Source organism: Poeciliopsis prolifica, unplaced genomic scaffold (assembly GCF_027474105.1).
Source record: "Poeciliopsis prolifica strain line A6 unplaced genomic scaffold, Auburn_PproV2 SCAFFOLD068, whole genome shotgun sequence".
In the NCBI taxonomy this organism is placed as follows: domain Eukaryota; kingdom Metazoa; phylum Chordata; class Actinopteri; order Cyprinodontiformes; family Poeciliidae; genus Poeciliopsis; species Poeciliopsis prolifica.
The window spans coordinates 1,052,767-1,079,434 of record NW_026562443.1 but is presented as its reverse complement, the minus strand read 5'-3'; the positions used below and the strand labels follow the sequence as shown (position 1 = coordinate 1,079,434).

Genomic DNA, 26,668 nt, shown 5'->3' with positions numbered 1-26,668 from the left:
GCTGTTATCCTGTGGCATTTATTGGTCACGGCAGATTAATGTACAAAGCTCACAACCCGACTTTAGAGTGAACATTTTATTTCATAACACAAGCACATGCTCAACTTGTTTCAACACAATATTATGTTTCTGTTTCTACGTGTAGACTTAAACACATGACTTTATTGATTCTGACATGAGTTTCAGTAATAAGCTTAAAAAAAAAAACATTATGGTTATGAATCATTTTTGCAGGAAATCCCCCCCTTCCACCAACAAAAGCATTCTAGATTTGTGTAAGCATTACATCATGGGTGGTAAAACTTGTAAATCTGAAACAAAATAACCTGGCTAATTGTACTTTTGTGAGAACATGATGATCTCGGTTTGAAGTGCAAACGTTTCAATGCTCATTTACAATATATACAATGGCTATGAAAAGGTTATTGGCATGGTTAAAAACTGGATCTTTTTATGAAGAAACAATAACAGATTCATTATATCAAATCATATTGTGAACAAATACAAACGTAAAGTGTACATTTTTTCATTCAGTTTAATCAGGACTTCTCGACATTTCTCTGGTGAAGAAACTGGATGCATGGATGATAATAAAACAGATTCCTGAACAAATGTTTGGTCACAGGATGGGAAAATGACGACATGACTGATACTCAGGCTTTGGGAACCTTTCTCAGAAGCCTGTCTGCTCAAACAGGCTGAAGTGATATCAAAATGCCAAAAAGAGAAAACATTTTTCAAGAATTATTAAAACAAAAACACTCCAGAAAGCATCTGAAAGCTATTGCAAAGTCTGATATCTTAGGTAAATGACAAAAGCAAAAGTATGGAATCAGTTCTCCTGGTGGTTGCTTGAAGAGTTGTTTGACTGAGCATCATTTTACTAATGTTCAGAGATAGCTGCTTATTAATATGTAATTTCATTATCATTAACTTTATGTGTTATGCTAGATAATACCCTTGGTTCCATTTATGGACTCCAGTTGTTTAAATTGATCCAGTTTTCTGAAGTCACTTGAATCAGTTTTGTTGCCAAAAAAGCAGTTGTGGCCTGAGAGGATGATTGTATGATGGGTTGAAGAAGAAAAGTAAAAGGCAAATCAATAAAGTTTTTATTTAGTTCTAAACAGTCAATAATATTAATATTAGGAATAATGTTAATATTCCTCCTCTGCTCCTGGTGCCATTTGACTGCTGGTTGTTTGGCCTTTTCCAATGCATGCAGTCAGAGATTTAGAGTAAGAAAAATGTTGAACTACATCAACACATTAGTGATTTCCACAAAACACTGTCTGCCAACTCCAGACAGAATCCTCTAAGTCTGTCGTGTTTGAAGAGAGTCTGCCGCCATTCAGTGATTTCATTAATTCTGCTTGTGCATCTACGACAGCAGCAGTGAGCGTGAGCTCTGATATGAAATGGGTTAATGGAGAGCTCAGACTCCTGATTCCTGATTCAGTAAAAAGACTTAAATCAAAATCCAGGTGATTCAGGAACAGATCAGCTCTTCATGTTGTTTCTGATCACCATTTGACTCAAAATATGAATGATTATGACCACATATAAAATCCAAAGTACAGTGTTGCTGGTATCTATTGGTTTCACATAACCACATTTCCAGCCAGGTTTACTGTGCGGCACGCACCTTCCTAACATTTCTTATTCCATCAATCCAAAGAAAGCTTAATAATAAAATCAGGATTTGTCAGAATAATAATGCATCTTTACACCAAGCAAAGAGCGTTCAAACTTTTATTCAGGAAAGGCAGATGAGCTCAGTCACCTGCCCAGACATAGCCTGGATTTCAAACAAACTGAAAGTATATGGTGTAAACTGAAAAAACAAGGTAAATGAAAAGGCTCTGCCTTTTTATGCATGTCCTCAACACCAAATGATTACATTTCTGTTCAATGCATAATGTAAAGAAAAGATACACCAATGAGGGAACATTGTTGTGTATATATATATCTTGACATGTTTGATAAAGAATGAACATTCAGCTAGAATCAGAATCGGCTTTTCTACACAAAGTTTGTTCATCCAAACAAGGACTTTGACTTTGGTTGTTGTGAGTTTCTTTTTAGGGTTTTTTTGACAACAAAATAGAAAAACTGATCAAATATATTCTTAGAAAGACATTTTCTGCCCCAGTTTGTATTCAGTAGTCAGATGATTGGTAATAAACCAGGAAAATAATATTGTTTTCAATTTGTTATTATAATTTATTATCTAAGGCTGTGCAAAAAAAATGTAAGGATTGGAAAATTGTATAACAACATGCTTTAGATGATATCGGGGAAGGTTGTAAAGCCTGACTGAGGCCCAAAAACAGATCTACGTCCAATGATAGGTTCTACATGAGTTCTTACAGATAAATACTGAGCATCCTCTAACTGGTGGTCATCCTGGCAAGCCTGGACAAAAAATACCTGTGCTCATTCCTCAATGAAATTCACCTGATATGTGACCTGATTGCCATTGTCCCATGCATACAGAAGCTTATCCTTTGGGTTGTAGTCGATCTGGGTGGTGAAGGAGTACTCATTGGTAAATGACAAACGAGGGATTGCCTCCGTATTTGTGTGGGTGTCATAAGCATAGTTCACCTCTGCTTCTTTCTGGTTGTACACATCGACAGCGTACAGGACACCGCAGATGATGAAGCAGTTTCCATAAGAGTTCCGCTTCAGGCCTGTTCGGTAGGTTGTTTCCTTTTTCAGGGACAGGTCTCCGGGATCCAGTTTGCTAATCACAATCAGCTCTTGCTGGCTGTAGTCATAGTCCAGAGATGGGTAGATTACCCACAGACCACTTTCATCGACTGCAAAGTCAATATCCGAATGTCCCCTCCACTTCCAGCGGTTGGTGTCCTCATAGACGACATCGTGCAGCAGAGTCCACGCTGCCATATATCGCATCCTCAGATCATACTTAATGATGTTCTTCGTGAAGGCCCTGTTGTAGTAGAACGCTCCATTATAAACCACATGGCCGGTCCCGATCCAGTTATAGGGCAGTTTGTAAAGATTACTCCAACGCCCTAGAATACATGACAGGTCAGGATTAGCTTTTGCTCCTTCATTACAATGAAGTTTCATTTGCCAATGAACACATTCTGTTTTAACATCGTATCATCACTGATGCAATCTGCCTGCATGACAACCAACAATGTCAATGTTTATGTTATCCCATGACTGGGATACTGTGATCCAAGAAAAATCAGGCTGTTCTTTGTCCTCCTGAGAGAATATTTCTTATCCGCTCTTTAGTCATCTTCCCAGCCCCAGGCATGCTCCCTCCCTTATCCTAATGCACCTCCTGAGACTGCATGGCCTGCACTCAGCTATGAACACTTGATCCAAAAGTCTCATCTGCTAACAAAAATGCATACTACCAGTCAAACATCTGCACATGCCCACTTAGATAAAATAAAAAGACTGCCTTCAAATAGCTGGTAAGTAGAGATCTTCATAGATACTTTATTGAACGTCTAACTAACAGAATTGCTCTAAAGTTCATTTAACCTCTGCAGCTACTTCATAAATTCTGATGGCTTATTGAGAAAAGAGGCGTCTCCCTCTGGTTCTGCTTCTAGACATAAAGGGTCTCTTCAGGTAAAGGCACTGATGTGCCCCAACAAGTTAACACATTTATGTTTAATTTAGATAAAAGACAGAAGACAGAGATGTTGATAGAGTTGTTATTTTATCCATGCAGGCTCCCATAAACGGAGCCATCAAATTAAAGGCCACTCTTTATGGCTGTTGCTTGGCTTCCATCATTTTCTGTAGGGAGTCGCATCTGCCAAGAAAAATAAAATCTGACTGTGTGAATTTATTCCCTCTGTTTGACTGAAGCTGAACAAATCAGGCCTATTTATGGTGCATCAAAGTTCAAAGACAATTTAACTCCACAATATATTTGAGAAGTGTTGTAACTTGTTAACACCTGAATCAGTAAAAAAAAAAGTGTGTTTGGAAAACATAGAAAAGTTTTGATCTCAACCATGGAAACTGAGAAAAATAACATAAAATACAATTTCTACAAGCTTAAAGCCAGTCATGCAAAAAACAGACAGTTTGGTCAGTTGTTCATTACTACAAAGGAAATAACAGCCACACAGACAATACTGGGTAAGAGATGCATTATGCTTTACTTACTGTGAGTTGCAAACATGAAGCTTCCCTTGCTAAGCTGATTTTTTTTCACAGTACCAGACTGTATGTGCACAGGCTTAGCGTAACAGTGATACTGTTTATGTAGGATTTCCCCCCTGAACTAACACACTTTGTACTATAGGTGTCACTTTCTAATCACATCCTAGTTCCCATTCTAACTCTCCAATCTCAGGAAGTCCGATGTAGATAAACTGAAGCCTGTGAAGAACAAAAACAATGTGCAGCAGAACCCCTCAACCCCCACTCTTAACCCCACTCTCTCTGGTCCTACCCCTGAGGCCAACCGGCTCTCTTAATCCTCTTCTGCTGGATTTAGTTCAAAAAGAAAGGCCAAAGCACATGTCAAGGAACAGCAGGAAGCACCGCTACTCACAGAGATACCTAGTCATCCGCGCACAGCCGTGAGCTCACCACACCACAGGATGCCTCGCATGTAAGTGCATTTAGTAAACCCAATGTCTAAACATATCTAAATCAACAAGTCAAGTCCAACATGTGCAGATCTTCTCCACGCTCCCAGAAAGCATGTTACAAGTCTACGGTTCATTCAGACATAGGAAGGGTAAACTTTCTCATCTATGTACTCATCATTTGCATATTGGTGTCTGTTCAAACTTTCATTAAGTCAAACAGAATTTACAGCAAATACTACATGTTTTTTTCTAAACCGAAGCTTTGGAAAAATACAGTGTAGAAAGTAAAGATAAAAGTGTTTGGAATGTGTGTGTCCCATTAGGTCTGGCATCAAGGACTTGATGAAAAAGATCTTCATATCAGCAGTCAAACATGGTGGATGTAATGCAACGTTCTTGGTCCTGTTCCATGTCTTGAAATGGCAAGGCTTGTTGTCACTGATGGACCATGAATTTTAGCAAAAGATACTGAAGGAAAACTTACATCCATCCATTCTTGACCTGAGTTATACAGCAGGACATTGTATAACCTGCATGTCAGGGAAATCACACCAACAAATCCACCACTCAAAAACTCTTTAAAAATATTTTGCAATGCCCTGGTGAAAGTCTAGACTTAAATCTAGATAAAACACTTTGAAATGATCTTAAGCTGGCCATTCCTTAAAAACCCTTCAGTGTGGTGGTTGGATGACAAAACATGCAAAATATGCAAGAGTAGTCATTGGTCTACTCTTTATGCATGTTATGCCTTCCTTCTTGGTCAATAATGCTGTGGTTCATAGTCCACATGTGGTAAATTGTGCAAAAATAACCATTTTACAAATACATAACTTTGGAAATGAACTGATAGAACGTAGTGATATCAGCCACTGAAATGCCTCAACTTTAAATATTCCCACAAACTCAAATGTCTGGAATAAAACTAAAACAAAGCTTGAAGTCCAAACACAGGGATGAACTATATCTTGTAGACTATATATAACTATGCATTATCTCAAAAACAGCAGAATGGTGTTTACCTTGTTTGAAGTTATCCAGGTTACGGAACTCCACCAGGTTGTTGCCATAGTAGTAATTAGTCACGTAGATCTTGGAGTCCTTAGCCAAAGGATCCTTCATCCAGGCTCCCTCATTGCGCCCATAGCTGTGTTGTTTCTCTGGTTGCTCAATGGATGCCAGAGTTCCTTCACAGTTGAGAATCTTCCCTGGAAGTAACAAGCAGAAAATTCAACCTGCATGTCTGGGAGAGAATGATTCGCATTAACATGAGCTTAAATTGATTCCATGCTCCTACATGTCTTGGCAGCTCAAGACTGCACGATATTCTGCTGCTCAGTTGGGAGGCCTCACTGTCGTGACAGCATGCAGCAAAATACTGATCTTATCACAGCACAGAGTTCAACATATACCTTCTCTGTGGAGGCTGGGCCGACTGTTGTTGTTGGAGTTGTCCAGCACCAGCACAATAGTAGGAGCTGGTCTTTCTAACCGTGGGGTGCTTTGGGTAGTGGTAGTAGTGGGCTCTGAGGTGGTGGACGTTGTGGTGGTGGTGGTGGTAGTGGTGGTGGTGGCAGTGGGAGCTGTAGTGGGGTCAAAGGTCTCAGCCACAGTTCCCTCAACAGGCTCTAGGATAGTTTCAGTCCCTCCATCCTCAGGCTCACTTTCTGTTAGATGATGGGCCGGGTGTGTTTTCACAGAGTGGTCTGAGATGACGGAGCAGATGATAAGGGGAATCAGAATAAGAGAGGCAATACCTGGAGGATAAACACTGCATTTTTCTTCTAACCTCATGAGCAATTATTGCATCATTAAGCCATTATGACCAAAGCATCAAGGGTGTTTGCTTTATTATCAAAAATATGTCAAATAAAAATGTTAACATTTGTGAGTGTACTGAAGCGTATTTATTCCCTCTCAGCAGATGTCAATTGAGACGTCAGCTGCCAACATTTTGTGTCAATATTTGTGTTCATTTCTTGAACACCGTGGTGTTCAAGAAATGAACATGGGCCGATGCGTGCATTTGTTTGCTCGCGCAGCAGCTATGCCTTGAGATCAAATTACCTCATACAGCAACTGGTCATGTTGTAAGTCTGAGTGCCGACAACAACCAGTGTAAATTTTAACATTTTAATTTTAATACATATTTAGCTGTATCTTTGACAGTCTTAGTCTCACTGTGAGCGGTGGAACAGCAGTGTTAAATGTTCTACGTTGTTTGTTATCCATTGTTAATATGTTTTCCTTGTTTAGTTAAGAAATGTTTCCATTTTGTTTAAAATGAGACTTTTAACACTTGTTATCATTGTGTTATTTGTATCATATAAGTGGAGGAAGAAAAAGAAATATCAGTTTCAAGAATAGGCCAGAAAAAAATCGGCCACACATGTTGGGGATTGGTTAGACTGATGTCCAGCTTATCAGTAGTGGCACCATCCTTAAGAAGCCTGTCAGTCAATTTCTGCCTCTTAATTACCAAGCGTGCAACTGAAAAGTATGTTTATCTCAGGGCCGCTGCACCACAGAAAGATATTTGATATATGGAATTTTTTCTAAAACAAGAAATTGAAGACCGACCTTTTAGATATAGTAACAATCTATAAAGTGGTGAATATCTTTTCACCGTACGCATTTGGAAATGTTCATATGCAAAACATGAAATATCTCAAAACAAAACGATAGTCAATAAGTAATTGGATAAATCGCAGGTCAGAAATGACAAAATAAAAATGAAAAAAAGAGAGAGACTTGTAGTTAGTTTGTTGAAGAAAAGAGCAGGAGTTGTGGAACAGAAGAGCCAGATGGGAAACAACTGGAGCTTGGCATGAAGAATATCAGGTTATAAATACAGCATTATTACTGTTTGTCAACATTAAAAAGCAACTCTCACCAAGCAAAAAGGGCAACAAAATTTGGTTGGAAACAAGAAAAGAGTTGAAATACAGTAGAAAAAAGCCTTTGACTGTCTAAATGTCAACTGAGGTTTAGGATGAATTTTACGAAAAGCTTTGAGAACTGAGAAGTTCTCATGGAAGAACAGTTTAAATGTTTTATCAGTCGACTATGGTCTCAATTGCAATGTCTCCTGCTAAAAGGTTGACTGTCTGATCGTAGGGCAACCTTCCACTGGTCCTGAAACTGCTGCATTCCAAGCTGGCTGACAGATGTGTGGGAAAAGTCTTCCTGACACGCATGCTGACACCACATGGACCTGAGAACAGCGAAAAGAAGCTGCTTCTTCTGGAAAGATTTCACACAATTAAGCTTCTTGGAGGTCCTTCAGGTCAGGAGGTCCTTCATAGAAGTTTGGATTGTTCCAGAAATTAGAGGCATCAGGGCTACAGCAGATATAAACATATTTTATGGCCCTTGTCAAAGCTGATCTGTCTGAACTGTATTGAGGTCTGACGGCCGATTCACCTGGACATGTTGCACAAACTACCAACATGTCCAGTGAAAGCAGTGTCCTCAGCAGCAGGTTGAGGTTATATAACAGATAACATCATTTAATTGTTGATTGATGGGACAGATATCTGTGCTCAATAAAGCACACACAAGGGACATAAAAAACATGCTGTGTTAGAATAGATCAAACACTCTTAAATGAAGCTTGATGTTATAATGAGGTACTGTAAGCATTTATAATTGAGTCATTTTTTTTGCACAATTTATACCACATGTCCAACATTCTAGTTGCATGACAATATTAAATTGTAAAAGTAGAAAGAAGTATTGTATTTATTATAAACACATTGAAGATGAAGAGCAATAATGCAGTTATATTGTCTCTGAAACTGCATGATGTGTTGTGAGAACACCCACTTCAAATGAGAGTCACTAAATAGAGAAGAAATAAAGGTTTTTCATTTTGATCAGATGTTGGAGGTTGTTTGGGATGTGATATGTCAGGCCTGCATTATATCAGGTCAACATGCACAGGGCTTATTAAAAGATATTCACCCCTTAAATGTTTTTTTTACCCTTTTATTAGTTTTACAAATCAATCAGGATCAATAAAATTAGTCATTTTACAAAAAAAAAAAAAAAAAAACCTTCAATGTCAAAGCGAATACTGATTTTTACAAAATGGCAATTTTCCTTTTTTGCATAAAGTAAGTGATTTTATCATTTTATCATTTAAAATGACTGGCCTAATTCAACGCAGGTCCAGCCAGTAGGTAGTATCCCAGTGAGTTGAATGGAGATCAGAGTTTAGACCTGAACCAGACTCAAAAATCAGGCTGGGTCAAAATGATTTGGGTCAGTATTGATCTGGGTTTTTCTATTCCTTTCTTTCTGTAATATTGCTTATATTTGTATTCCATGAAAAGCTGCAGTCTGACATGAAAACAACTGTTCTGTATTGACAGACATTAAAAGTGAAGAGAGAATTTCCTGGAACAAGATTTGTGTCTACAGCTTTGGCTATAGACACTTCTCAGTTTTTCATGCTTTTATATTCATGAAGGCTGAAGGAAGTCATTTTGTTTCAAATGTTAGTTTAGAAACGTCCCACTCCATTCATTACCTATGGATCTTGTGCGATGAGACGACTGTCCCTTGTTCTCATCCAGCTGAGCAACCGCCACAATTAGAGAGCAAATGAATAAAAAGTTAAAAATGTTCAACTTTTGTTTCTGTCTGCAGTCACAGAGAACTCTCGTTTGTCTCTCACCGTCTGTCGAGCTGATAACAGCCGTGAACCACACAATCATCCACAGGAGAGAGGCTTTTGGTTAATCTACATTTTGTAATATTAATGCTTTAACATGTTCAAATTAATTACATGCATTATTGTGTTAATTTGGACAGACAAGGACACAGGACAGGCGACCCTTCTCCTTCCTTTTAAAATGGAGTCACTCTCTTCCCAGTATTTGAAATGGGATTTTTATGTGATGAAAGACTGGATTTATAACTGCATTTTCTTGCTGATTTAAGGGTCACTGCATCCTGTCTCAGCAGAAGCAACAGGTGCAAATGTTTGACACGGGTGGTTGGGCTCTGTCACATTCACATACATGGCAGAACATAGGTTCTGACAGCTCTATGCAGTGAAAACGCAGCAGCCCTAATCACCCCTCTACAGGCCTGAAGAGGATTCAGGAAATGGTTTCACTTCGATGTGAGGGTTCTTCTGCCTCACTAAGAGGAGCAGAGCTGAGGCTCGTCATGAACATGACAGCTCTGCATTCAGACTGTCCTCAATGGCTTCCATCTCCATTGATGATGTAGAAAAGCTTTGATTTCCTGCTAATAGAAACCCTGAGGCCAGCAGATAATGAGCGGTACAGCGTCGTTTTCTATAATCATTCCTTTCACTTCAAATTTTAAAAAGTGAGGAAAACAATGAGAGCCCTGTCCTGCAGTTATTTAAAGGCTGTTCTGGGAACACTCCTGCTGTCCCAGTAAATAGTGACCCTACTGCCCTGTTGCTATCTGATTCAGAGTCATGTGGGCTCAGAGACTAATGGATCGTTTTCAACAACCACAGTGGATCAGACCCAGACGGCCACACTCACTGCACATTGTTGATCATATTTACCTCACATTGACTTGCTCTTCATGAATGTTGACTATAGAGTATACAGATAGTTTAGATCAAACTTAAAACTCGTACCTCCTCTTTGGTCATCTTGGTTGGTCTTAGAGGCCTTGTAGTATGTGATGCTCCTCACCACGCCAGGCTGCTGGCCAACCACCTTCAATTTTGGGGTCGGGTCGGGCTTAGAGGGCTTCCCAGGCTTTACGACCTCTTTCTTGGGCTTGACTGGTTTTTCTTTAGGTGCTTTTGGAGGCGTTTTGGCAGCAGGAATCTTTTTGTTTGCTACCTTTCCTGGAGGCTTGACTTTCTCATCATGAGTGTCCTGTGAAGACATCAGACGGTTGGAAACAGAGGCTAAAGTGCTTTCTATGGAAGGGTATATTTTGTGGTGTATTTTTAAGGTGTAAACTTCTATAAAAATACCATAAAATGTATTTGTTCATGATTTACAAAACTATTACAGGTAAAGCTGAAACAAATGTGAATATTTGAAAAATAATATTTTTTGTTACGTACTTCAGAAAAGTGAACTCAGATAGGTTCTTTACACACAGAGAATGAACCGTCTTAGAAAATTACAATATTACTCATTACATTTTGAACCCTAATTTTAAACCTAAATTTCCTACTAATTTCTGTGCACTCAGTACTTGTTTAGGGCTTCTTTGGCATAAATCACTGCATTTGATTATTCTGGCTTTTACCAAATTAAATTAATTGAAAAACTCAACTGACCTAAAATAAAAAGCTTGCTGTGTGTTTTCATATCATGCAAAATCCACTATTTTGTATACTTTGAGAGTCTACGAGCTTTTACATTCATATTCTGTCCAGGTGTTGAATATCTTTATAATCTTTGTGGACTATATTTTTCAGTTTGTTAATTTTTCTCTATTAACTATGATGTTTTCTTGGCTATAATTTCATCACATTTGCTGTGGAACTGCTAAACAAGGCCATGACTTCCAGCTAATTGGTCATGTGAAGCCGCCTTTTATTTCCTCACAGTCTCGCAAATAATTGAAATTGTCTACTTGCAATTTCAGTTATGCCGAAATTGCAAGTAGACAAGTCAACATGTTTGGTTCTAGTTTGTGTTAATGCAAAGCAGTCCTTACATCAGAGTCTCTCAGGCACGTGCAGAATGGGGGTCAACGGGGGCTTGAGCCCCTACCCGTTGATCCTTGATGTCCCTAGTGCCCTTTTTGAGGTTTATATATATATATATATATATATGTGTCAGAAGGCCTGTTTGTGCTTCTGACATAGTACAAGGCCTCTAAGACCAACTAAGATGACTAAAGAGGATGTATGAGTTTTATGACCTCTTTCTTGGGCTGAGAATCTGAGAATAATGCTTCTCAGTTTCTCTGCCTCCATGTTGTTCAGACACCAGGTCCATTGTGAGGAGGAGGGGGAGCGGATCTGTTCCCTCTAACTATCAAATATTCATACCAATGTATGACCTAAAACTTGTATTTTCAGTACTTTACTGAAAATAATTCAGTAAAATACTGAATTATTTTACTGAATAAAATAATTCAACCACTGAATTTTATTGTGTAAGTATGGATTTGAATGTTTTTATATGGTAAAATTTGGGTAACCACAGCTGCCTGTATTTTACGGTAAGTTTGTACAGTGCACTCCTAAAGCTTCACATGTCTCAGGGGAACTACTTTAGTACCAAATCTAGGTTTAGGGTGCAGTACTGCCTCATGTTTGAAAAGCACAAAAATGACTTTATCCCAAATTTCTGGAATGTGTTAAAGGACTTAAATGTCAAAAAATGATGTGAAAGAACTAAATGTCTGATGACAGAAATGGATTTTACAATGCAGTCTGACGCTTGTGTTTTTACTCTGGTTAGATTTCAGTGTAGAAAACGTGTGGAAATGTGGAATTCAATGAACAAAATAGAATCCATGGTAAAATGTGGAATTTCACTGAATTTGCTGATATCAGTGAGAAGAGAAGGATATCCAGTGATATCTGTTGCTGTTACTTGGTTGGCCCGGGCTCGGCTCTCCCCTCCACACACACGGAATGACCCGGTCAGCCATGGAAAAAACTCCTCCCAAAAAAATAAATACATAACTCAAAGCTTAGAGCAAGGATCCAAGCCAGAAAGTTTTGTGAAATACAAGTAAACTTTTCTGTAAGTTTTGTTGGCACCTGGTTGACTGGAGGTGCAAAGAAATCACAATTATTAAGAGTCACAGAAGAGAAGAAACTAACTTCAGCCAGTCACGTCTGCCAACTGTTGAACATATAAGTAAATGAGAGAAATGAAAGTTGGAGGTGATTATTTTTCCATCTTCCAAATCCTGATCACCAGAGAAGTGAGCAGAAACTTTTACTTTTTAGTTAACTTTTTTTTGTGTTTTGTTAAATTCTAAAGCATTTTAAAAGGGAAATTTTCTGTCAGCTTCAAAATGAGATCTATAGTTTAGCTCATAAAGTTTGAGTTCATAAAAGAAATGAGGGGAAACTCTTCTTGACTCCTTCTAAAGCCAATGTTGAGTCTTTTCTGTTTGTGAAAAAGAAAACAAATTAAATATGTACCTCTGGTTATTGACTTCTTATAATGTTTTCATTCACAACATAATTCTGTGCTTTTTGGAGTCAATAAATTTGACTACAATTTAAAAAATGGAATTCAGAATAATAAAAACAGAATTAGCAGAATTTGGGAGAATGTCTGGCATGCACTAACAAATGTGTCCAAGTGTCAGAACTAATAATGGACATTTCATTGTTTTTGAATTATCACCTAATATTTAGACACGTTCAGTCACCTTCCTGTGTCACTAACCTGTGCTTTGCTCTCAGACGCGTCTTTCTGCAGTAGCTGCAGGCTGAGAGAGGAGATCTCCTTCTTGATGCTCATCATGATGTTGGAGTAGTTCTCATATTTTTTAAACTGGTTGGTCAGGCTCGTCATGCTGTCCCGTACATATTCATTCTCTCGCGTAAGGTTTGTTTTGATGGTCTGTAAGACAACATTCAGTGAATGGGCATGCAATAACATAATCCTGCACGGTGTGTGAGTGTCTAATTCCCAACCTCTTCGAGGGTGTTCATCTGAGAGACCACCTTGTTGATATAGGAGTGGACCTTCAGTAGATCCATACTGTACAGGGTTCCCTCCAGGAGGTCCACCATAGACTGGAGCTGCACATTCAAACCAGAAAAACAGAAGACCCATCATCATTTACCACCAGCTAACGCCAGGCCTGGCAGCTCTATGTGCTGGAAGTCTTCATTTGATGCCTAAATTCATATTAATGAACATATCGAGAAAACCTGCAGCACAAGAGCAAAAGATGGTTTTTCTATGTTGATGCTTGTCGTCTGTCCATCTGCCTTAATTTAATTTTTTGTCTGGAAAGATTATTTCAGTAGCAACAGAAAACAATCACATTCCTTCCAGTTCTGTAAAAATGACCTGCCACCTTTCACATTTCTTCTCTTTGTGCTCTTTTTTCACTGATCAGAACAAATTGAACTGATAAAACCTTTCAATAGAATTCTTGGACTAATGTAATTTACAGAAAAAACAGGTGAAATGGGTCAGAGGGTATCACCACAATATCTCCAGATTAAATCTTCATACTTTCTCATTTGTGGGATTTTATTTGCATTGACCAAGCATCCTACAGTAAATTGCTTTTTTTGCTTTTTCTTAACTTTTCCCAACTCTATCCTTCCTTGTTTCGTCTTCCAGCAAATACTTTCCCTTGACCTTGGCTGGATAACCTGTTGATAGTGAAACAAAGTGATACAAGACATTACACTAAACATTCCTCTGTGTGTGGAGACATTATTGCTCTGTGTCCAACAAGTAATTTATGAACCTTGACTATCTTCCTCTAGATACTCGTTTTTCTTTTAAAGCACAGATTTTCAACCGTTTATGAAAAAGTGAAGCAATAACAATCTCCATCCTCTCAAGCTTTAAAAGTCCAACAAAAAAATTTAGAAAATAAAATGACGTCCCACCTGTAGCTTGTTAAATGTGTCAATATCCATAGCATTTTAGAATAACTGAAGGTAACATAGTCACCAGATTGTGCTATAAAAAGTTAATATATGCCTGGATATCACCATGCTGCCCCTTTAACAAAGCATTTTGTCCACACATGTGGACCTCCTCTTTCTTTACATCCTTTGTAAATCCTCTGGAATACTAAGATGAGGATCCATCTCACACAATCAATTTCCTTCTTTCATGGTCACTTGAATCTCCTTAGCTCAGCATTCTCAGTTTGAACTCCTCCAAGTTGTCTTCACCAGGTCCAGATACCTAAACTGGTTGATTTGCTTTGTGCAACTAAGCAGCTGCACCTCATAAAAAGGACAATCAGAAAAACACAACCTATAAAAGAACATTTTGAAAAATGAGCCATGTTGACAGATTAACATACTTTTCAATGCAGCGATAATAATTAGAGATCATAATACTGCACAAAAAAATATGGCTAAAGAGTATGATCCATAATATGAAGATCAGTTTAACACATCTTCATATGAAGAGGCATGTCTTGATAAGAAAATGATAATATGGTTGTCTTGAGACCATTTTCAAGTAATAAACTGAAAATGGCATAATAATGCAAGTTTGCTCCCTCAAAGACCAATAAACTTTAATTTTGAAAGGAACACCAAGCACTGGACAAGGAAGACATTTTAAATACCCCAAATAAAACACGACAACTGAAAACAATAAATGAAAAGGAAAAAAAACAAAAAACAGCACAGATTCAAAATAAAATCGATTTATTAAGCCAAAATCTCCCTTCAAAAAATATCAATCATCAGAATGGAAATGATCACACTCACATGAATTTATTGTGTTATTAGTTGATTAGCTGCCATTGGGACAGACTTAAAAAGAACACAAGAAACAATTCATTATCAGGTCAACTTGGTGAGTGTGAGAAAAGCAAATAGAAGTGCATCATGTGCAGGGCTGGACAATGTGACTGAAAAATGTATCCTGATGTAAGTCTTTCATATTGGTTCGTATTAAAAATTATTGATAGATTTTTTTTGTTTTAAATATCTGATACTGAAACCTGAAACTGTTGCTGTGCACATTACTCAATAGGCTGTTGTGAGGTAACCAATGAGTGAGTGAGTTAGTTGATGCTGTTAGGGGTTGAGTGGGTTAATCAGTACCTTTCCTCTACCTACATCACCCAGAATGCTGAGCAGTTCTCGATCAGAGTTCAATTAAATTATTGAATATTTCATCAGATGTATTATCTATGTTTATTGATCATGTGTCTACTGCGATATCCTTTGATATTGATTCACTGTCCAGCCGGACTCCGCCGTCCTCACCTTTAATAACTCTGGGGCCTGTTTCTTCAGCTTCTCCATCTTCCACTCGTTCTCACATGGGTTGAGTGAGGATGGCGGAGCCGTGCAGGAGCACTTACAGTCCGATCCCGAGCTGACCGTCTCTACTGTGTAGAAGTCCTCCACGCGCACGCTGCCGCTGCGCAGCCGCTGGCAGGCGTCCTTACTTAGAGGACGCATGATGCACTTACAGCGGCAGTCTGAGCCCTCTGATGTCATCCTGACAGGCTCGGTGTCCCCAAAGATCTGAAAGACACAATGTCAAGCAGCATATTATTTTAGGGATGTACCCTAAAATATAATGTGGAAATGTTTTTATTTTTGTGTGTATTTTTTTTTGTCTTTGCTTATTTTTCCAGTTTTCTGGCTGATTGCTGGTGACTGTTCTTTAAAAAGCCTAACCTGCCAATACCAATTCTTTGTGTGAAATGTTGGCAATACAGTAGTTGCTGAGTTGGTAACAGTGGATTGACTATTGTCAAGTAGTCACACAATATCTGAGACGTACAGATATGACCTGGTGGGCTGGCCTGTCAGTCAAATCTCTCTCACTGCAGAGCAGAAGAGGGCAGTGGCTGATGTTTAGATCGCATTGGTGGAAAAGATCAACTTCACATGTAAGCATGTGAAGTTGATCTCATGGCACATGATCTCTCAAAGTTAAGTCACTGATCTCTCAAAGTTAAGGTAATCGATTTTGAGAGATCAGAAAATCCAAACTATCAATTTGGATTTTACTTATCTTCACCATTTAATCGTGGTGTGGAAAAGTCTCCTCACAGTTTAAATAGTTCTGTTTACTGAGGGTATAAATTAAAGCGTTCTGTTCCTTCCTGAGGTGCCTTTTCCAGTCGTCTGAAACAGAGGAAGGAAAGTCATTCTGAAAAATAAACTCATGCTTCCTTTCTTTTGAATGTAAGCTGGTGTGACTCAGACGAAATCCTCTGAGAAATACATTATTCAGTCAGCACCTCAACAGCTGGCCTTTGCCTGCCATGGTTGCTGACAGAGTCCTTGATTCACCTAAAAAACAGGAGTCAAGGCATGGCAGTCTGAACAGGGCATTCCACACATTTCCTATGTCGGGCACACTGCCTTATATAAAGTGAAGATCACACTCACACAAGATTTCAGCCAGACAGATTTATTGTAAAGTATAAAAAATGCTGATGCTGGGTTGGTCATCTGGGATAGTTTTGCTGAAAAATTCTCCAACTGATCTAAAACTATCCTGAATAACTTTGCAGACCTTCCAGCTTTGACTTTAATGTGTTCTGATCTGAACCTTAAGAGAGTTTGGAGTGGCAACGTGATCCTGATATCAGGACGAAGTGAAGTCCACTGCATCCACTGCGTTAAGACATATTTACTCACTATTTGATGACTCATCTAGACATGACAGAAAAAGTGATAGTTTCAACAAATATGTCAGAAAAACATTATGTTCTTACAGTTAGGGCCAGAAATATTTGGACAGTGACACAGGTTTTGTTATTTTAGCTGTTGACAAAAATATGTTCAGAAATACAATTTATATATAGTATGGGCTGAAAGTGCACACTCCCAGCTGCAATATGAGAGTTCCACATCCAAATCGGAGAAAGGGTTTAGGAATCATAGCTCTGTAATGCAGAGCCTCCTCTTTTTCAAGGGACCAAAAGTAATTGGACAATGGACTCTAAAGGCTGCAAGTAACTCAAAAGGCCTTTCCCTCGTTAACCTGTAATCAAGTAAGTAGTTAAAAGGTCTGGGGTTGTTTCCAGGTGTGTGGTTTTGCATTTGGAAGCTGTTGCTGTGACCAGACAACATGCGGTCAAAGGAGCTCTCAATTGAGGTGAAGCAGAACATCCTGAGGCTGAAAAAAAGGAAAAAATCCATCAGAGAGATAGCAGACATGCTTGGAGTAGCAAAATCAACAGTCTGGTACATTCTGAGGAAAAAGGAATTGACTGGTGAGCTTGGGAACTCAAAAAGGCCTGGGCGTCCACGGAAGACAACGGTGGTGGATGATCGCCGCATACTTTCTTTGGTGAAGAAGAACCCGTTCACAACATCAACTGAGGTCCAGAACACTCTCAGAGAAGTAGGTGTATCTGTCTCTAAGTCAACAGTAAAGAGAAGACTCCATGAAAGCAAATACAAAGGGTTCACATGTAGATGCAAACCATTCATCAATTCCAAAAATAGACAGGCCAGAGTTAAATTTGCCCAAAATCACCTCAAGAAGCCAGCCCAGTTCTGGAAAAGTATTCTATGGACAGATGAGACAAAGATCAACCTGTACCAGAATGATGGGAAGAAAAAAGTTTGGAGAAGAAAGGGAACGGCACATGATCCAAGGCACACCACATCCTCTGTAAAACATGGTGGAGGCAACGTGATGGCATGGGCATGCATGGCTTTCAATGGCACTGGGTGACTTGTGTTATTGATGACATAACAGCAGACAAGAGTAGCCGGATGAATTCTGAAGTGTACCGGGATATACTGTCAGCCCAGATTCAGCCAAATGCTGCAAAGTTGATTGGACGGCGCTTCACAGTACAGATGGATAATGACCCCAAGCATACAGCCAAAGCTAAGCCTCATGTCTAAATAAGATTTTGATTTAATGTTGTCATAACAAAGTCCAACTAATGATGGTTTCCAACCCTGTCAGCTGTTCATACTGTGGAGATTTTTAAAAACTTTTCTCCACAGGTTGCTCAACAAAGGTGTGTCAATAAATACACTTTAACACCTTCTTAATTAGAAAATATGACTGAATGCATTTATTGTGGCCATTTTAGTCACATATAATAAAATGCTCACTTCTTTTGCTGCTGTCCTAAAGAAGCGATGTTTGGGGATGTTTTTTGTGTTGGTGGGGCTGCTGTTTAATGAAGCACAGGAATACAGTTATCTAAAAAAGTAATAAATAGCATCACTTTTATTATTATCACAATAGTACTACAAAGTTTAATGATAAAGCTTTAAGTTCATGTCACCCAACAATACAAGATTAGTTGTTTTGGAAACTGAAAGGAAACCTTTATTGGACAATTTGACTGAGAAAATAGCAGATTCCCTTAGAGCCCCTACAATTATAGTATTGTCTATTTCTGATAAATGAAGCTGAGAAACAGGAAGCGTGTCATAAAGTGTTAATGGCACGACAATCCTCCCACCATTGTGGAAAGTAAATACAGACTATTATAGTCAAGGACAAGAAGGCATATATTACAGCTAATGAGAGGCAGGGAGGCTGTCGGATGTGGGAATGTCAGGGCGGTTAAGAACTGATCAGGTTCCAGATTTTCAATCTTTTTCAAGCTTTTAGGATTTTTTTGGTTAGAAAAGTTAGTAAAAACAGAGGCATGAGTCATAAAAGAGGTGTGGGGGGTGGGGAGGTCTCATTAGTGAAGGAATGTGGGCCAACTGATGGGGAAGATGCAGAGAGGGTGAAGTGTGTGTTCACCCCTCTGTTAGTGCAGACGTTCTTTGATGGGGGCTGAGCAGATCCTGACACACGTTGAGCAAAAAGCAGCAGGTTAATAAATGCAACAACCGCAAGAAAATACGCTGGATCTGCATGACGCTGTGGCTTCATTCTGCCCTGCTTAGACACAGCGCAGCTTTTATTTTCCAGCAAGTTTGACTTTACAGCCTTTAAATTGTTGGCTTTTCTAGGAGACAGCAGCAGGTTATCAGAATGAATCAAAATGATCCTTCTGACCAGCTAGTTCCTCATTCTGTCAAGTCACATGTACCAGTAAGCATATCTAATTATCCTAGATCTCATGCCAGGCTGACCTACCAGCATGAGAACGGGCAACACAGTTAAGATAGGCAATAATTAAGGATGCAGAGTATTTAACGCATGCTTTGAGCCTTGACCTCTAAAGTGCAGTCAAGTTTTAGGTCAAAAAGCACACAGCTCAATCTGCACAGTGAGAGGAGTAGAGCAAGCATGCTGCAGAGAGCCATATTAGATCAGCTGCAGAAATGTTTCACAGCTAACACGCCCTGACAAGCTACAAGGTGAAACCCAGAATTGTTCAAAACACACTGCATGACAGGAGTTTCTGTAAGATGCAGCCTCTTGTATCAGCAGCCATGTTCACGTACCCTGTGAACATGGGACACGTACCCTCTGTCCATCAATAGAGCAACAGTTTGACTGCACAATCATGACAAAGAGCAAAGCCGGTTCTATATCAAATCCAGATGGGACAAATTGAAAGCGTTTTTGAGAGCATAGTAACCAGTACTCAACTCTAGCACTTTAGTAAAAGTGTTAATGCTCATGGTAAATAAAAAAAAAAAAAAGCCAAACTAAACAACTGGAATTAGCACCATGCTGTTAAATAGCCAAAGACAAAGTTTATCAAGCCGTTATTGCTTTTGAAAGCAAATATCTACATTCCAGCAGAGTCTGTTTATGTCTCCAGATAGTCTGAAGCAGAACGGCTCTACAATATAATGACCTCGCTCTGACATGAAGCGGCCTAAAGATTTGTCAAGGTTCAACTTAAAGGGACAGTTCAGAGTTTTTGAGGTGAGCTCCTGTAACAGTGTCTTTGACTCTAGGACACAGATGTCATAATGCAGTGATGAGTTTGATGAAAAGGTAAAACAGCTAAAATGAAAAATGTTAATAAGACTAATCAGCTGATTGATCAGCTAATAATCAGCCTCAACATGCATAATTTTGTTTATTAACAGACGACTTCCAAATGACATCATTTTCAGTTTGACTTGTGTTCGGAAACTAAAATCAGAAACTTTGTCTGACCAGTTAACTTTCTACCACTCTCACTGGATGTTACAATATGACATCTTTCTATTACAGCTAACAGAATAATTACTATGAGCACCACAGAATTACACATTGAAGATTTTGGCATAAACCTTTAAACCAAACTATGGGTCTGTTTTAAACATGAAAATCTTATGCAATTCAGAGATACACAAATCAGTCAGCATGACTCCTTCATAAAATCCACACACTGTCATAATCCTATCATAAGCAAAAAAGGGACAGTACCCTAATTAATAATGTGTGTTTGGTGACCTCAATTATGAAAGGAATGACTTATGCTGCCAATGCCTTTATCCCAGATGATGTCTTCAAAAAGATGTTTATTGGATCTGGCACAAAGCTGTGCAGCTTTCTGCTGCTACGGATACACACGCTATAATCCACTCCTAAAGTGGAAACACAATGCTTCATTTAAACCACCAAATGAACACATCAAGCAACCTATTGAGTAATTTAGTTTTCTGAGACGTTGGTATGATTCTATCTGTCCCAGTGGTGCACATCTATAAAGTGCTTTGGGTAAAGCTCCACAGTTATCTCAACCCATGAACTTCAGTTTGTCAGGTGCTTTTTCTCGAGTAGACTGTTTTCTCGAGTAGACTTCCTTTCGACCTGTGCGACACACATGTTTTCTCAGTGGAAAAGAGAAACTTGGTCAAAAAAATTTGCAAAGTTTGCAAATATAACCTTTATCTTATGAACAGATTGGTCAGAAAAAACATAAAAACGGACAAATGAAAAAGAAATGCAACAAACTGAAGACAGCTACGGATTTCCAAACTAACCACCTGAAATTGGAAGTTGATTAAATAGACACTAGACAAGGGAGAGGATAATAGTGAAGCAAAACAAAAATTATACATGTCCATTTGGTTATGAACCAAAGCAATGGAGGCATGCTGTTCATTTAGAAATGCCTTGGTGTTGGTACTATTATTTCTGAACAGTTTTGCTATTGAATATATAATTTTGTTAGTTTTTGCTGTGGACATTAAAGGAAGAAGAAAACATGACTAGAAATAGCCCCTGAACATGTTAACCTGTTTGTGGTTAACATGTTCAGATCAACATGTTAACCATGCTTCTTTGATTTTCACATCCACAAAAGACTCACGTCACTGTTAAATATTCTTTCCCATGGTTTGGAAGCACCCCTTATACATTCTGATGTAACGTAAATGACCACAATGGAGGCATGCTGTTTATTTAGACATGCTTTGGTGTTTGTATTTTTATTCCTGTAAACTGTGTTTTAATATCATCAGTCTAGTCAATAAAATGAAACAAAAGTTGGTGTCTGTGGACAGACTCTGTTAAACCTGCTATGACTTCGGACCACTGATGAGTATTTATGTAGACATGGTTTATACAATACAACTTTTAAATTTCTTTTTCTAAATTCAGACAAGCTAGAGGTTTTTGTGTTTAGACCGGTCTATTGTAGGAACAAAGCCCTGACCTATTTGTTTGTTCTGGAGGACATTTTTTTGGCCTCCACACTTACATAGTGGTAGTTTGGAGTATTATCTGGCTAGCACATGTAGATTTAGATTTCAGACAGAGTAACTTCTTTTCGACCTGTGTAACACCCCACAATTATGAAGATCCCTAAAGTAATGCAGACAAACCAGTTATTGGATCAGATCATCCAGGGCTCATTACCTACTTTTCATAGCTATGCTACATAAGTAACGAGAGGGTGGATTAGCAAAAATGTTCTTAGCATTATGTTCAGTCATTTTCAAACATCTAAACCTCCAACACATCTCATAATTTCAGAAAACCGAAATTATGAGATGCGGTGTTTTAGCAGAGTTTGCTAAAACAAACAGTGATGGCATTTGCTAAAATAACACACTAATAAGGAAAACCAGTGGAAATGTGCAGCCGTAACAGATAATCAATCAATCACAGATGTTCACCTTTAACCTCCGGGATGTGTTCATCATACTGTTGATGTCAGAATGGTTCACAGTGTTTAAGCTTCAAGACACAAACAACATCAACCAAAACCCAAAAGAATGTGCATCACAGACAAATTGTAAGCATGAGGGAAATGAGACACTGTGTGTGTTCACACATGGCTGTTATTATATTTTATGGAGATATACAGTGGCAGCCATCTTAATAACAAATGGGCTAAAGGTCCATGTTTCCCTGCACTTTGGACTGGGTCAATGCAGCTCTTGGTATTGGTCATGTAAACAGGAGAGGGTGCTGCTGCAAGAACTCAGCTAATAAAGTATAGATTATAGTGTTGAGTAAATGCTAATCTTTCTCAAATTTTCTTGAAGTTATAGATTAGCTACGTAATTTTAGCTAATGTAGCTAAAATTAGCTACACTAGCTAATTTTAGCTAATGTGGGTTCTGTTATCTTTACAAGTTCAGCTTCTGATGAGCTTTTTCACTTATTCCCTTGTAGAATTGCTTTAAATCCATCCATCCACACGTAATCATCAGTGGGATTGTGAGATTGCAAGGGGTGCTAGTCAAAGGGCAAGAGGTGGGGTCACCCTGGACAGGTCATCAGTCCGTCACATGGCAACACAGAGACAGACGGCACAAACAGTCATGCACGCACACACAAGCAAAATTTCGAGAGACCAGTCAACCAGGCAGTCTTTTTTCTGGACTGTGGGAGGAAGCCAGAGTACCCAGAGAGAACACACACATGCACGGGGAGAACATGCAAACTCCATGCAGAGAATCGAACACAGGACCTTCTTGTTGCAAGTGAAGTGCTACCAATTGCACCACAGTCCATAGACTTTAACTCAGGAGTGTCAACGCATTTTCATTTTGGGTCGTATCAAGATCACCAATGTCCTCAAAGGGCTGTTTGTGGCAGATTGTATTGATAAAACTACCCATTAAACTGTTGAAATATTAATAAATAGTGTTCTCTGCATTTGATGATTACAAAGTATAAAGTTAAATAACATTAAAGATCTTTTCTGATAGATGTAATTTGACCATATACAAATAAAAATGCATTGATTTGATTGATAAAACAATATTTAATAAAACAGGTGTTATCTTGAAGGTTATATTTATGTGGCCCTCTATAGCCTACACTGTAAACCCAAATTAGTAGTCATCACTAAAGCTGTGCATGGTAAGTGATTGCCCTGAGATGGTCTAGTTTTTAGAAAAAAACAAAACAAACAAACACATCAAGCTCCATTTCTATAAAACCCTGTGTCCAAAATAATCCATTACTAAAAAACTCAAGGTTTCAAAACTGTAATTGAGTCAACCATAACTCAGGTTTACCAGTAATTAAAACTCATGTTTTTTTAGAATTACTCAATGGAAATTATAGTCACAATCAAGTTATTTTTTCATGCAATAGTAACAATTTAAACAGTTCAGTAAAGCCTTCACCATGTTGAAGACTTTAAACATTAATACAAAACAATTAATAGGAGGGAGTTTCTGAGTCTATGAGGCCAAAAATGAGACTCAGCTTCTGGCAGGTCGTCAGTTATTCTATAACAACTTTCCCCTCAGTAACACTTTACAAGCTGGCTGGGTGAAGATCTGACATTGGGGGAGAGAAACATTCATGATTCACCAACAAGATCCCAAATGTCCATTTGGACAAAGGATTCAGAACAAATTTTCTACAATTTTGCAAGGAAATGCAAATGAAACGAACCCTTGAGGGCTCCACCGAATCAAATAAGGCAACAAGAAAAAGAAACAGTACTAGCTTAAATCCACAGCTACAGCACCAGGAGCCATTGTATTTCTACAGAACCAACTTGATCAGCAGGTGACCCATGCAGCCAACACAGTCAGAACAAACATGTATTGGGCCAGTCTTCTTCTTTTTCTTTGTGTTGGCTAACTACTACAGGGTACATTACTGCCACCTATTGACTCACCAGTCAGGTGTTCACCAACAAGCCCCTCCAAAACAGGTACAAACTTATAAATGAGAGTTAGTACTTTAAAAACTCGTTTTAAGTAGTTTAGATTTAACATTTTGTTTAGTAATAGTCCCACCTTTTTAAAATAATGAAAAGATGAATAATGAAGAGATTAGTAATAATAGCTTGACCTAAAAACCTAAAACCCATGGTGGGCTGGATTTGGACCCCAGGCCTCGAGCTTAACACATATACACACAAATACTGACGTGTGTGTGGTGTTTCCCACTAATACAGATGTGAAATGATGCCAGAAGAGTCTTATGTGATCTTACACGCTGAATGGTTGTTGGTCAGTATATCCTTTGTGAATGGGTCAATGAGAGACCGTATCTTGTCGAAATTAATGATTTGTCTTTCAACCTATATCAGGCCCATTTTTATTTACAGTTTGCTTTCTTTTCATGAGCTTTCTATCATTTGAGCTTTTGTTCACATGAACTCTAGGTGTAAACAGAATGTTCAGAATCTTATACAGCTATACGGTGAAGGTCAGCTACAGTTCTGTGCAGAGGGTCTTTATTAGGTTAAGTTAAAATCAAGAAAATGTACCTAATGATAATCATGTAGCCACTAGATAACTATAACTATAAGTCCTATAAAGTGGCTAAACTCTTCATGTTTTCTAAATAATGTGAATAGAAGGTTCTACACAGCTTCCTATTTTTCCATCCATAAAATCAGAGCTAAAGTGATTTACATCATTCAATTGTAAAAAATTCAGACTTTATGTGTATAAAGCTGATGGAGATACTTTATCCCACAGACTTGCATTTACAATCGCATTAAAAGATGGTTCTACAAAGACAGACCAAGAGGGGCTGAACGCCATTGAATGTCCCACTTTTCAGAAATATATTTGTGGAAGAAAATTAAAACCATACTTTTCCTCCTACTTCACAATTATATGCTACATTCCGTTTTAGCTATATTTTTTCCATGAAATCACAACAAAACATATTGAAGCTGTTTGACAATACTTAAAAAAATAATTTAAAGGTTATGAATACGTTTGTAAAACATGCCTGACGTTTTTTCAGGGTGTTTAGTTTTTTTCTACTAAACACTTTGTGTCAAAAATGCACCCCATAACCCCATATAATTACAACCTCTAAATGAGAGATTTTAATGTTTGCTTTTCTGGACCCAATCAGATTAGCTCCATCATAACTTTTCAAAATGGTTTATTTTGAATATTTAAAACACCTTCCAGGTTGAATTGGATGACACAGGCATTTCAGGATGACAAAATCCTGGATTATTAATGGTTTTAAGATTCTCTGCAAATTTTGGCACATGCCTCATTAGGGATGTTTATTATATTGCTTATATTAGCACTAAAGGCAGTGTTGAATTCCCTTTGCAAAGCACAATGTCCACATCCACTTCCATAGGTCAGGCATACTAAGCATGGTTCCAGTCTCCACTTGTCTGATTTCAGGCATTAGATCAGACGCAGTGAACTGAGTGCATCGCATGGAGGTTTCCATCCATCCCCGGCTTAGACATTAATGACCAGTGCTCACCCAGAGGCAGTCATGTTTATCCACAACAAAGTGGGAAAATCATTTTATGCAGCAGGGGAAAAGGACAAACAAGCTGATGACAAGCAGTTTAAACCTCAGGCTTCAAACTGCTCAGCACTACAGCTGTGACTCCAGCTCCTGTCTTTCTGAAGATCAAACTTTTTGCTGAACTGCACTGAAGCTAATTTAACCTCCATGATTAGTTCTAAAGCAGACATCTGCTGGCAGCCACTCCATGCAATATACAATCCATGTTTTCTCCCTTCTGGCTGTGTGTTTTTGGAGCTGAATCAGGTTGAGGGAGAGTGAGGGGTTACTGCAGTCCAGCAGCTGAACAAACACGGCCAGCCTGATATTGCACTAACCCCACAGAGTGCCATCTCTGCTGGCAATGGGCCTGCGCACAGTGGAGGTGCGATTATGCATATCTCTGTGACACAAAAGCTCTCACTGAGGGAGTTTCTCAAAACACAAATGATACAAACAAACAACATCTGCTGGGTTTAAGCAGAACATGCACAGGTGCGGAGATGATCGGTCACTTTGACACTGAGGTGAGGGATTGAAGAAGCCTGTTTCTGTTTCAGTTTCTGATTGCAAACATTCAATCAGAAACTGGCTCTAAAATAAAAGCGTCGTCTTACCTTGTTCTGTGAGGACGCGTCCTTACACAACACCAGCAGACAGGCCAACAAGTTGGTGAGTCTCCACATTTTCTCAGGGCGACTAAACATGAAGTGCAGAAATCCAGAGCGGAAGTCGTAGCGATCAGTCCCAGGGCTGGAGCGGTGCGTCTATCTGAACTCCATCTCCGCTTCATGCAGGTGAGGGGCTTCAGGAACGCACAGCGCGGATCTCTGCGTGCCACTGGGACGCGCTCTGAGGTCTGCCTTCATCCGAGCG

At 38.8% G+C, this 26,668-nt stretch overlaps 1 protein-coding gene across 1 annotated transcript; it reads right to left on the bottom strand.

Annotated features, from left to right (window-relative positions):
* Positions 1–26,668, bottom strand: LOC129351607 (olfactomedin-like protein 2A). The gene is made up of 8 exons (XM_055020546.1): positions 26,410–26,668; positions 15,487–15,750; positions 13,207–13,314; positions 12,956–13,132; positions 10,216–10,462; positions 6,005–6,298; positions 5,615–5,800; positions 1–3,041 (listed from the first exon to the last, which is right to left on the bottom strand). The coding sequence occupies exons 1-8, from the start codon at positions 26,497–26,499 to the stop codon at positions 2,437–2,439; spliced, it is 1,971 nt and encodes a 656-aa protein (XP_054876521.1). The 5' UTR covers positions 26,500–26,668; the 3' UTR covers positions 1–2,436.

Bases quoted from the DNA above. Each gene is read 5' to 3' on its own strand.
- LOC129351607 (XM_055020546.1), bottom strand. From the start codon at position 26,499: ATGTTTAGTCGCCCTGAGAAAATGTGGAGACTCACCAACTTGTTGGCC. The intron at 15,751-26,409 runs GTAAGACGACGC...TGTGTCTTTCAG, and splicing joins ACGCGTCCTCACAGAACAAG to ATCTTTGGGGACACCGAGCC. The intron at 10,463-12,955 runs GTTAGTGACACA...ATGTCTTCACAG, and splicing joins CGTCTGAGAGCAAAGCACAG to GACACTCATGATGAGAAAGT.